Source organism: Mus pahari, chromosome 18, assembly GCF_900095145.1.
Source record: "Mus pahari chromosome 18, PAHARI_EIJ_v1.1, whole genome shotgun sequence".
Lineage (NCBI taxonomy): Eukaryota > Metazoa > Chordata > Mammalia > Rodentia > Muridae > Mus > Mus pahari.
Genome location: NC_034607.1, coordinates 40,749,909 through 40,764,054, shown reverse-complemented (window position 1 = coordinate 40,764,054; position 14,146 = coordinate 40,749,909). Strand labels below are relative to the sequence as shown.

General features: G+C 38.9%; 1 protein-coding gene across 1 annotated transcript in view; it reads right to left on the bottom strand.

Annotated features, from left to right (window-relative positions):
* Birc6 (baculoviral IAP repeat containing 6) overlaps positions 1 to 14,146 on the bottom strand; it is a 178,633-nt gene that overhangs the window by 146,165 nt on the left and 18,322 nt on the right. Inside the window, exons 2-4 of the mRNA XM_029531207.1 lie at positions 11,823 to 12,004; positions 9,875 to 10,012; positions 2,309 to 2,502 (exon numbers count right to left, since the gene is read on the bottom strand). Of these exons, the coding sequence (XP_029387067.1) occupies positions 2,309 to 2,502; positions 9,875 to 10,012; positions 11,823 to 12,004 (514 nt within the window). The remainder of the gene's footprint in view (positions 1 to 2,308; positions 2,503 to 9,874; positions 10,013 to 11,822; positions 12,005 to 14,146) is intronic.

Here is a 14,146-nt window from a genome sequence, read left to right as displayed (position 1 = left end):
TCTCATGAGCTGAAAAACAGCCTTATGAGACTCCCTGGAGAATTTAACAATGAAATCTTCACTCGCTCATAGTAAAATGCTTTACTTCAAAGCTATGGCAAACTATAACTCAGGGCATCAGTGAATTTGTTAAGGACAATAACAAACTAAAGTCCCAAAGCTTTCAGATAAGAGCATACTATGAGCAAAGCTTCCTCTTGTTTTCATAGCTCTATACACAGTAACTGAATGGAAAATAACAGAAAAATAATGAAAAAACAGACCAGAAAAATACATTTCTACATAGCACTCCAAAACGAATTCATTCAACAAAACTGTACTATTCCAACACCAGTGCTCTAGGTGACATGTAACTGCGTTCTGACTGTTGAGAGCGCATGCGTGCTGGGGAAGGAGGGGCACAACAGTATTAGAACATGAAGCAGCTGCCTGGCGTGCATCAAGCCCTTGGATCCAATCCCCAGCAATGCACAAGAAGCACAGGACCCTGGGCTCAGCTCAGCTAAGTATACCTGGTAGCAATTCTGTTAGCCCAGGATACAGACCCTTGAAGTACAAAAAATAGACATTTCCTTGTTTAGAAAATATAAACATTGAGGGCTAGAAAAGTTCCATGTATAGGTTATGTCTTTGCTAGAAGGGAGGGTGAGACAATGTCTCATATAGCAGGGCTAGCTTCAACTCACTATGTCTACCCATGTTTCTGTAGATTAATTTATTAATAAAATAACTTGGAAAGTACATCAAATTAGTATTTGAGGATATTTTAGCATACACAGAAGGAACATATGACTAGATTTAGAATCACCTAGACATATCCCTCAGGCACAATTGCTAGAGAAATGTGATTGAAGAGGGAATATATTTAAAAATAAACAAATAAATAAATAAATAAACCCTTAATTTGGGAGCCACTAGTCTGTATGAGGTTCAAGCGTGAATGAAAAGGGAGAATTAAGTTTAGCACAAGCATTCACTGTTCTCTGTTCCTGTCCCCTAGGAGCTGTAGCCTCAAATTATAAGCTAAAATAAGCCCTTCCTTCCTCAAGTTGCTTCTTGTCACAAGTAACTAAACAAAAGAAAATCCTATCTCATGATCTCATTCCCTAAAATACAACACTTATCATAGTATGCAGTAGCATCTTCAGAGACAGCACTGTAACTGCAAATGAACACTGCAGAGTCGTTAAGATCTCAAGGTCTGAACTACTCAGACAAGCCTGCTGTAACCACACACTTCTTTTTCTCTGATCCCTTCCAAACAGGTTCCAAGAATATTTTCATGGTAGCCATAACACTTAGCAACTGATATTCAGATTTCACGTGGCATACGCTGTTATTCTGACCAAAAGACACAGAGAACAGCATTACTCTAGCAAATGAAAATCCTCACCACTTGCTAATACAATTAATAGGAATTGTGTCTGTAATAAATTACTTAATGCAAATAAGGAAAATGAATAATGTAAAGGATAAACTGCTACATGCTATGAATATAAGAGCCATATTTAAGTTAAAAATTCATTCACTAAGAATTACACTTGCTAGCTTCACCATACACTATTTGTAAATGTACTTCAGGGAATGTAAAGACAGTGACTCATCTGATGAAACGTCATACATGAGACATTGTAAGCTTTAGATTTACATAAAACGGTACTAAATAAATCTGAAAAGAACTGGTGGCAGCAGTATGATTTTCATAGTACTGTTTAAATCTAGGGCAAACAGCATAAAAATTTTAAGGCAACTACTCCAAACAACTAAGGGGGGGGGGGCGGGAGCAGTTGTTTTGCTCATGAGACCTTCATTGCATTCATTGTGAATACAATGTATTTTAATCATACCTACTCCTCCATACTCCAATGAACTCCACCCAATGTTTATCTTGAGAACTTCACAGATATTTTACAAAGTATTTATTTGATCATATCTCACCATTCCAAGGTGATAACTGTATGCACTTTACTTACCCTTACATTTCTACACAGTATTTGTCAGAATTCATGTCAAAGGTCAGTAAATTTCATTAATGGTGAAATACTACACACCCAACCAATAAATGGCTTAAAATTTCCTCAAATATTCACTTAGCACTGGAATTTTCAAAATACAGTCTTGGGCTCCCCTTATAATTCTTTAGAGAAGAAAAGGTATGTCCAAGGGCAGCTGTCAGCTCACAACATTTACATATAAGTAAAAATCTACTTTCAGAACATTCTAATCATAAGCATATCTGCAGTAGTTTTTACTTAAGTCTTAAAACTAGAAATTCAACCTCAGCACACTCCAGGCACAAGGGTCCTACCTGTCTACAGAACGGCCTGGCCCAACTCCAAGTTCTGGACGTGCACTGGGTAAGAGGTAAGACAATCTGTCCATCACTGAGGACGCCACAGGTAAGGCAGCAACATTTTGATTTATTTTCTTAAGTTCATTCACAATGGCACTGGCAATAGACTTCAATACATGATGAGGAAGATGAAATGTAACTGTGGCCCACTGAAAGAGACAGGAATATAATAAGCAAAGCAATACTTCTCCACAGTTTTAACCAAAATCTTACCTTTACCTGATCTAGTAAATAACCATGTATCCCTAATGTCAATTATACTATCAGTTCATTGTTTATAGCAATAATTTGCCATAAAGTAAAAAATTAAGTATTTTATTAAAACTGCCAAGGTACAGAAAAGCAAGCAAAGTCTCCATCAGTGGATGAATAGATACTGTATGGTATTGTGGGTGAGTACATAGGTGCATGCAGAAAAATAGTATATTGAAAAGCCTTTTAAAAGGTAGTAACTCCATCATTCTGTGACAACATGGATAAAGGTGAAGGGTATTAAGCAACTTAATTATAATAGACTGGGAACAGAACGAGAAATATAAATGATGTCATGAACATGTGAGAGTTATACAATGTAACTCATAGCACCAAAGAGTAAAGTGACACTCACTGGAGCTGATTTGAGAGTATAGGAGGCTGGGCAAAGGGTACAGAGTACCAGGAAGGACAGATGTGATGATTAGCTGCTGATCACCAATCTGGCAACCTATTATTTCCATAATGCTATTTACAGCATGCTGGCCATAGTTAATAACTTATTGTATACTCAACCTAAGAAAAGTACAGATTTCAAATATTTTCACCAGAAAGAAACAAACCTGTAAGGTGGTAAAGATACAATGTTTCATTTTCTTTAATCTCTCCACAGTATATTGATATATCAAAATATCACATTGCATCTCATAAATATAGACACTTATTTCATTTTAAAACTGTTTGATTTGGTTTGTCTTGTCAGGGCTTATTTGTTTGTTGTTGTTATGTTACTGTTTGATTTTGTTATTGCTCTTGTTCTTTTTTGAGACAGAATCTCTACATAGTCCCATCCTTGAATTCACTATATACACCAGGCTGACATAGAATCCACAGGTCCACCTGTCTCTGCCTCCCAAGTGCTGGGATTAAAGGTGTATACCACCACACACAGAAAACTGAATTTTCATTTAATATTTTAAAAAAAAAAGTTTACATGAGCTCAATGGCCATGCACTTGCCCGGCATAAACAAGGCCCTAGGTTCAATTCCCAGAGCCACAAAAAGAAAAACTGAAACCCTAACTACTCTGAAAAAGACAACTTAGGACAAGATAGCAGATAACAGTATTTAAATAAGATAGGCCACACCTGTTATCCCAACACTTATAAACCTGAGGCAGGAGAACTGTCTAGTTCCAGGCTAGCCTATGCTACAGAATGAGACTGTCTCTCAAATCCTCTTTCCCAAAAAAGAAAACACAGTATGATGTAGCCCACCAGTCTAAAAGCTACAGCACCCTGAATGAACAATGTTAAACACAAGGTGGGCAGGCACACAGTCCTCCATTAGTAAGAATTTGGACAACTACCATTACTGCTCTAAGAGATGATTTAATCCACCTTAGCACATTTATGTCTGTGTTATCTTCTCATCATAACCCAGAAATAGAAATTACAAGCCCAAATCCATCATAAACAACATCCAATAAATGTTAATATCATTGAGGCTGGAGATATGGATAAAATCCATGCACCTACATCAGATGTCTCAATGGCCTGTAGCCCTAGATCTGTCATTTCCAGTCTTTGAGAGCACTGGCACTCACATGAATACACACACACATACACACACATATTTACAATAGTGAATAGTGCTGGGAATGATAGGGCACACGCTTAATCCCATCACTTGAAAGGCAGAGACAGTTGGGTCACTGGGAGCCCTTGGGCAGCATGGTCTACTTAGTGAGTTTCAGGACACTCAGAGTTATATCAAGAAACCCTGTCTCGCATGCCTTTAATCCCAGCACTTGGGAGGCAGAGGTAGGTGGATTTCTGAGCTCATGGCCAGCCTGATCTACAAAGTGAGTTCCAGGACAGCCAGGGATACACAGAGAAACCCTGTCTCGAAAAAACAAACAAACAAAAAAACAAACAAAAAAGAAACCCTGTCTCAAACAAAGAAACAAATAAAAAAAAACCCAAAACCGTTATTTAATATTATATATTAATATTAATGAATAATGAATATATTGATATTAATATATAATATTACAAACACGTGGAAAACAAAGGCGGACAGGGGAGGGCGTAGACTATAAAGGTTCCAACTGTATTTTTCCCAGAGAAATAAATTTATACATTAATTTCATCTTTTTTTTTTTTTTTGATGGTGCTGGGATTAAAGGCGTGCACCACTGCCGCCCGGCTTTTTTTTTTTTCCATTAATTTCATCTTTATGCTCTGTCCCCAGATCACGTATTAAAACTGTCTCCATTCAGTCCAGTATACACTAGCACACTAGTATACTACTATTAAGCCATATAACCATAAAGTTTTAATGGTAAAAAATATTATTTGAATTGCAAAAAAAAAAAAGAATGAAGACTGGGGTTATGGCTTAATAGCTGAGTGCTTGCACAGTATGCACAAAGCCCTAGGTTCAATTCCCAGCACCACACAATGGGGGAGATGACTCGAAGTTACTAGCATTGAGCTCTGGAGTTTGGATCGCCAGAAGCCCATATAAATGCTGGGTGGAACTGATTTCAAGTTTAGTCTGGGAAGGTGGAGTCAGGAGGTAGTAATTAAATTCTCAGCTCCACTTAGTCCACCTGTTGGCCTTTGTACAATGTCAATAATCTCCAAGAATGACTGGGGATTACAAAAGGCATTGCTGGGTTTAATCCCAGCACTTGTGAGGCAGAAGCAGGAGAATCACTATGACTTTGAGGCCAGCTTAAACTATACAGTGAGTTCCAGGACAACCAGGGCTATGTAACTAGACTCTATCTCAGAAAAACAAAACATTTTTTAAAATACTACCAAGTATGAAACATTTCAAATGCTGACCCAAAAGAGGCATCTTTATCAACACATTCCCAGATACCTAGTAGGCGGTTATAAAATTCTGTCGGAAGCCTGTCGCTGGTAATCTTAAACTCGACTTTTACCTGGCAGGGACCACACTGAGTACTCCTGATTTAACATTAACTCCATGTCTCATGCGCTTTGCTGTAATCCAGCTTATAAAAATCCTTATCCTCCTAATACCTTCTACAGGCCACTTGTGCCACTGATATCAAACTGGAAGACACAGTGGCTAAGAACTTAAATGTTCTATTAAGACATGGCAGGCAGAAAAGGGTCAACAATTCAGGGATGTACAACCTTAATAAACCTTCTTAATAAAGGATCCAGCAGGTCAGAAAATCGCCCCCATAGGGTTAATACTTAGCATATTTGAGCATGCTGCCTTATTTGAATTAATAAATTATAATGAAGCTACCATTGGCTACTTTTGAGGGTAGATAGCCAGCTAGCCAGGTTGACTATACTGGATAAATCCAGACAGATTGAGCAACAATGTGTTTCCCTATAGTAAAGGTGTATTGTATGTGTACATGTTCAGCTCATAGTGCTTCTTCCAAAACATCACACACACTATAGTATGGAGAACAATAGAACACCTTCTGTACCACGTTAGTATTCTAGACTTCATCTCTGATCAAGGAAAGTATTTCAAAGAAAAAAAAAAAATTCCAGCAACGGGCTCTTACTCGTGAAATTTACTTAACATGGTATCCAAAACATCTTTTTCTTAAGAAGGTAATGTACAATACATGACCACTAATAGTTAACCCTAACTCTGGTGACCCCTGAAAGTGAAGAAGTCCACATCACAGGACTCTAGTCATAGCTCATATCACAAGTTAGACGCGACAGTGCACTCCAACATGTGCACCATTTAATAGAGCTGGTCACAGGCTTTTTCTTCTTTTCTATGCTGTAAGCTACACAATTTGTTTTGCCACAGAAGAAAACTCCAGGAAAAGTACAATCGTTCTACCAAAGTGGCTGAGACGGATGCCCAGCAATTTTAAGCTCCTTCTGCTACTAAATGGACAGGCAAACAACAAAGTGCATGGCCCGAAGAAGTCATGAGAAAACGCATCAGTGACTGACCAGACCAAGAAGAGCCTCCATGGAACTCTAGAGTCTGTAGCTACTCACAGCACTTCCTGTGGTGCCGCTGCTTTGCTTTGTTTAAATTTTGTTTTTAATGAAGTTGAGTTTTATCAAGAAAAAGCTTTAGGGCTGGGCAGATGGCTCCGACAGTAAAGTGACTGTCAAACAAGTGGAGAATCTGAGTTCAAATCAAAGCCTTATGCAGAGCTACATGTCTGTAACCCAACAATGGGGTGAAGGGAGCAGGGGGGTCCCAGGAGCTCCTGGGCTGGTGAGCCTAACCTCATGAGTGAGCTCCAGATTCAGGGAGAGGGATACACTAAATGCTGGCCTCTGGTCTCTGTGCACATGGACCAACCCATACACTGCACAAAATACAACACTACCACATAAAAACAGATGAGAGAAAGAGCACTGGCTTGATGAGGTGGTATACTATTATCATCCCAGCACTCAGAACACTGAGCCCAGCATATTCTTGCCCAAGCTTGAAGGCAGTAGCCTATGTAACTCGAAAAATCTGATAAAAGAAAAAACAAGATTTGATGGCCAGGGCAATGGGTTTGAGGGTCTTGTTACTAAGACCTGAACTGACTCTCTAAAACCTATAGTGAAAGATCTGACTTCTTCATACAGTTCTATGAACCAATATGTAAACTATAAGACCAGATAGACAGACACACATACACACAAAACTATATATATATGTGTGTGTATAATTTCAGTTTTTTGGTTTTTTGGGTTTTTTTGTTTGTTTGTTTGTTTGTTTTTTCGAGACAGGGTTTCTCTGTGTAGCCCTGGCTGTCCTGGAACTCACTCTGTAGACCAGGCTGGCCTCGAACTCAGAAATCCACCTGCCTCTGCCTCCCGAGTACTGGGATTAAAGGAGTGAGCCACCACGCCTGGCAATAGTATTATTTTAATGTTAAGAGAAAAAGAATAAAAATCTTTGTTTCTAAATCTAACCTGTTGATAAATGAAAAGCTTCCTTATCAAAAGGATTTGTAGAACCACAGGGGAAAAACAACAACAAAAAGCTTATTTCAGCCCCACCCCCACCCCAGTAACACAATTACTGTATTCTAGGGCCAAGCTTTCCTACTAAACATGCTATAGCCACAGGGGTGAGGGTAGGGTGGGGGTGGGGGTAGGGGTACGAGGTGCTCTCACTAAGTGCAAGGGCACAGCACCACAACATCACTGTGGTCATAAAGTGAGGACTCACGTCAATTCCAACAACACCAATCTCTTTCTCTGTCCCTGCTTTCTGTAGGTACCAGCTTTGTATCACAGCTTTCTTTTCCCAGCTAAGTTCTTTAATATTTCTTAAATCAATTTCTTATAATACAGTTCTTCGACTGAAAATCACATTAAAACTTATGCTTTCTTAAACAAAATCTTTCATTGCTGGAGTTACAAACTAGAAAAACCATGGTAAAAGTACAAAACAAAATTCAATGCAAATATTAGGGTAGGAATGGCAGTGTACACATGAATGCCAGCATCAAGGAACTGCAGCAGGAGGGTCACTAGTGTGACACTAGGCTTTTTTATTATAAGAAAATAAATGCAAATATTTTTAAGATTTCACATCTCTCTTTAAGGATGAGCATGAAAACATACCAAAGAGATAGCCTAAGGAAAAATGTGAAAAACCATTATTTAAGTAAGCTCACAACTGTGCTTGAAAGAAAATTGTGAATGGAAATTTTACTTTTAGGAAAACAACTTTTAATTTCAACCTGTACCTGTTATTATCTATTATACTTACAACTTAAGAGAAAATCTGAAAGTAATATAAAGTAATTATATCCAAGGATTTTACTCAAAGAAATTTCTCTTCACCTAACTTACCAAAAACAATTTCAAAGAAAACACAAAAAAAGAAAAAAAAAGAAAACACAAAACAAGGTGTTCTAACACAGACCTGTAGTCCAAGTGCTCAGGAGAGGAAAAGCAGGGTCAATAATCTCAAGACAGCCAGGGATGGACAGTAAGGTCTTGCCTCAAAAGCACAGGAGAGAAGAGGGTGAGGGAGGAGGAAAGGGGAAGGAATGGAGGAGGAGGGAGAAGAAAGGAAAGGGGGAAGGGGAAAAGGAAGAGAAGGAAAGACAAAATGGGACTACTGATGGGAATCAGCAGTTAAGGGTACTTGCCAAATGAAGTCTGAAGATCAGAGTTCAATCCCCAGAACTCCTTTGATAAAAAGAAATGAATCCCAGCTTGTGCTTAAATACAGGCATTGTGGTGGCATGCAGTCTCTTGGTCTCTCTTACTCTCCCTCATACCTCTCACATACACATTAGTAAGTAGCTTAATTTTTTTGAAAAAATAAAAAAAAAAAGACCACATTTCCATAAATATGTTTTCATTCTCATCTAAGTCTGCTTACTTAACAAAGGCTCATTCAGCAACCTCTCAACTAATACAGCGCACTAAGGATGATCATAGAAGCCTGGATACATAGTAAACAAAAGCACTCACAGAAACTAAAAGTAGGGTGGTGGTGGCAGAGCACACCTTTAATCCCAGCACTTGGGAGGCTGAGGCAGGCGGATCTCTTGAATTTGAAGTCAGCCTGGTCTACATAGTAAGCGGAGGGGAGGGGAGGGGAGGGGAGGGGAGGAAGTAATAAGACCTAATATCTAGAAAGCTGGCTAAGTGGTTTAGAACCCTGGCTTGTCCTCCAATGGACCCAGTTTCAAAACCCAACACTTATATGGCAGCTCACATGTATAACTCCAATTCTTGGCGATCGGAAACCCTACTTCTGGCTTCCATGAGCACCAGGCACATGAGTGTTGCACAAATATACATGCAGGAAATACACACACACACACACACACACACACACACACACACACACACCACACACACACACACAGAGTTAAGGAGGAAAAAAAGGAATAAACTGAGTTTGGGGCTGAAACAGTTACAAGCACTTCCAGAGGACCTCTGATCAATTCCCAGTGTCCACATGATGGCTAACAGCTGTCCATAACTCCAACTGTAGAAGAGCCAATGTCCTCCTTTGACTCCATGGATCCTATATGCATATGGTACACAGGCATGCATGAAGGCAAAAAACTTATACATATTTCAAATCTTTTTTCAAAAAAGTAACCCTCAACAAATAGTTTTTAGCTAGTCATGAATATAACTCAATGGTAGAGCACTAGCCTACCATTATCTAAGACGGTGGGCTCAATCTCAGCACCACAGAAACACTGGAGTTTCAACCATATCATAGAAGATGCTATCTCCCGTAAAGAAGAGAAAGGGGCAGTTAGAACATTCTAGAGGAACAGGACAGGAAGAGCACCTTAGTCCATCACAGCCCCAAATACACTTTAATTCTTACCTTAGCAACTTTATGGTTTGCTGCAGTTTCATGAGATGTATTTTTTAAACCATCTTTGAGCTGTGTGATGAACAAATCATAACCCTCTGTACTAGAAACATCTATCTTTTCTATACATGCTGATAAGAGCTGCTGTGCCTAAATTTAAAAAAAAAAAAATTAAACACAATAAAACAGATCTTTATTCAGCTTTTTTGTGATAGTTTTAACTATACAAAGCTTAACCTTACAATTAATTTTATATAAACCTAGGTAATCATTTAAATGAATTAAAGCAATGCATTCAATGTAGTAGCTAGAAGGCAATATATCAATACAGTAATTACCATAAATTAAACAAAGAAAAATAAACAAGCTAAAACTATAATCAAAAGTGAAACATGTCAACTTTTAAACACAAATACAAGATTCTTCTAACACAAAGCCACTCAACAATCAGTATGAGAAGCCAGCCTCAGCAATGCTAGACAGATTCAACTAAAACTCAACAGAAACCTATGGCTGATTTAAAAAAACAAAAACAAAACAAACAAAAACAAAACATGCATTTGAAAGTCATCAAACCAAGTTAGAATCCCATTCTTTTTTTTTTTTTTTCCTGGTTTTTTTGAAACAGGATTTCTCTGTGTAGCCCTGGCTGTCCTGGAACTCACTTTGTAGGCCAGGCTAGCCTCAAACTCAGAAATCCCCCTGCCTCTGCCTCTCAAGTGCTGGGATTAAAGGCGTACGCCACCATGCCTGGCTTTAGAATCCCATTCTTAACTTCCAAAACTAGTATAATGTAGTAAATGCCATCTAGAGAGAAGGAATGTTTACAATGATACTACCCAAAAAAATATTTGCAGCCCAAGGAGATGGCTCAGCAGATCAAGATAGCTGCCACCAAACCTGACCTAAGCTCTATCCTGTGACCCACATGGTTAAAAGGAGAGGACAGTATTTTCTTAAAATACTTGCCGGATAAGAGTGAACACCCTTTCTCAGGAAGCAGAGAGAGCCAAGTGAGTCTCAAGGCCAGCCTGGTCAACAAAGAGAGTTCTAGGACAGCCAGGGCCACACAAAGAAACCCTGTCTCGAAAACCCAAAAAAGGAAGGAGCCGGGCGTGGTGGCGCATGCCTTTAATCCCAGCACTCGGGAGGCAGAGGCAGGCAGATTTCTGAGTTCGAGGCCAGCCTGGTCTACAGAGTGAGTTCCAGGACAGCCAGGGCTACACAGAGAAATCCTGTGTTGAAAAACCAAAAAAAAAAAAAAAGAGTTCAAAACTACTCTTGACTACAGAGTTAGCTGGAAGCCAGCCTGGGCTATGTGAGATAGTCTCAAATTTTTCTTATCTGTTTCTCAGTCTTGTTATGTTGTGTAACTAAATTGTGTCCATCATGAAAAGGGTTTGAAGGGAATGAAGAAGAGTAGAAGAGCAGAAGGAGAGAGGGGAAGGGGTGTTGGGAAAAGAGACAGACAGACAGAAGAAACAGAAGTGAAAGAGAAAGGAGGAGAAAACAGAGAAGTGGGGATTAAGAAAAGATGTGCTCCGCTGGTCTCCTACAACTTAAGAAATGGTGGGACTTGGAGCGACTGTCCACAAATCACCATCTAACCAAAATGTTGAGGCTGGCAGAGTGGGCTCCACATCTAGCCCTGGGCATTACTACACATAAGCCATAGTGTTTTATTAATTCACTGTATTAGAATCTTGTTACCACTGCTTATCCTGTGGCCAAAGAACAGTTCATACCTAAAACACGTCAACAGGCACCAGTCACGTTATGCAGAGAAAGGTAAGTATTTAAAGGTGTGGCTCAGGACTCAAGCCTTTGCTTTAACGGGAGCAACTATACAATGTCCTTAAAGCACAACTTGTAAACCTTATGCCCTAAGGACAACTTAATTCACTTACTACTCAAAGGTCAGAGGTTACCTCTAGCAAGGAACACATCTGTTTCTACTTACCTCTGTGACGGGAAGTTCAAGCTGAACCACATCATCCTGCTTTGAAACTGGAGTTTGTAGAGCAGTGTCTAGCAACAAGATCCCATTAAGGTCCTTCCTACAACCTACTGCGTAATCATCCACAAATATAACTTTATCCACAGCAGAAATATACTGACATTTCACCTGTCCACCTGGTTTAGCTGTTAAAAGAACAAAAATTCAACAATTAAAATTTTAAAACCAACAATCCTGCCTGAGACACTGAACTGTAAAGAAGTTTATTAAAACCATGATTAGAGCAGACTGGAGTATGAACTATAGTCAGTCTCAACAGAAACTGATTTGAACTTGGCAGCTATAATGCTGCTCTATACACAGTTGAGCATGGAGATACCCATTTGCAATCCCAGCAGATAGGAAGCCAAGGCAGAAGCAGAAATTTCAAGGCAACCTTTTCTACAAAACTAAGACCGTATGAGGGTGGGGGAACAATCTACATGAGACAAAAAGCAGATGTGGTAAACAACTTAAAGTGACAGAGTTGAATAAAGGAAGGAACTGCAGGAAAGTTATTTGTACCATACTATTCTTAGATAATATTCTTTCCCTCTGAGAGAACAGGGATGGAGACAGATCTGCATACACAGATTCAACCAGGTATCCCAGAATCATTTGTTTTATACCATCCTTACTCCCCAAATAATGGATTTGATCCCTTGTCAAAAAACATAAACCATTATGTTTGAGGGTATATCTCTAGACTCTTTATCCATCCCATCATGCTCTACAGCTGTCCACATCTACATCAGTACCATTATTTGCATTTGCAGTTTATGATCCAACCCAGCACTTGTGCATACTAGCCCAGCCTTGTATTACTGAGCCATATCCCTTTCCTCAGTACCACACTATTTTAATTACTGTAACTTTGCAGTTTAGTTTTGTGATCAGGAAGTGTAAATTCACCAATCTCCTTCCCCCAAGTACTGACAAAGTTACATCCCTACCTAACTTTTGTCTTTTTCAAGATTGCTTTGAATATTCCAAGCAAGTCCCTTAAAATCCCCTATGAATTTTAAATAAGATTTTTTTTTTTAATTTCTGAAAAAAGGTTATTGGGATTTTAACAATTGCAAAGAGTAAACAGATCACTCTCGGTGATGCTAAAATCTGGATATTAAATATGCTCGGGGGGAGGGTATAGGGGATTTTCGGAATAGCATTTAAAATGTAAATGAAAGAAATATCTACTAAAAAATGAAAAAAAAATATGCTCTAAAGGTCTATAAAGTGTAGACCTTGCTTCCAAGGAAGGGCCACTAGAAGCTGAAGGGACCGTATGATTATGGCATCACAATCCCCTTTAGGACCTTAAAGGAGAAATCAGAACTTCCTTTTCTCTCTTTACTTCCCAGCCAGGAAAACGGTCCGGCCCCACTCTGTATTCTTTTCCATCATGCCCAAACACTAAAACCTCTAAAAATAGCTTGGTGGTGGTGGCACAAACTTTTAACCCCAACTTGGGGCAGGCAGATCTCTGAGTTTGAGAATAGCCTGGTATACACAATGAGTTTCAGGGCAGCCAGGGCTACACAGAGAAATCCTATCTAGAAAAACCTAAAACAAACAAACAAACAAATAAAAACACCTCTAAAAGTTACTAAATAAATCTTTTTACTTCTTAAGTTGACTGTCCCAGGTGTTTGTTATAGGGTTAGGAAGCTGACTAAGTAGCAGGTAATGCAGACATTGTCACAATATATAGATATTATGAAGTGCTGCAAGAACATAAAGGGACCAGAATTGATGTGTTTCTAATGGAAATACAACATGCAGTCACAGTGGTTGGCAGCTTTTTAAAAATAAAGTTAAGTGTGCACATCCTATGTGCCTCTCCATTCCACTGGAAGACAGAAAGCCTTATGATCACATAAAACCTTGAACTCAGATGCTTATGACAGCTCTACTCAATCACCAAATATTGTAAATAACCAAAAATGCTTCAGAATGGCAGACTTAAAGAAACAGTATGTAATAATGGAATATTATTCAAAAATAAATCTCAACAAGCAATATGCATAACAATGTTACTAAATTTCAAAGGCATGCTAATACAAGAATCCAGGATCAAAAAGGTAACATAGTTGGCCAAGGTCTAGGGCGATAATGGCCTGCTTGCTTACCATATGCCCTCCCTGGATTCAATCTTCAGCACCAAAAAAAAAAAAAAAAAAAAAAACCTGTGCTCTGTACAACCAGTTCTATTAACACTATAGAAAGCACAAAATTATAAATATACACACACACACACACACACACACACACACACACACACACACACA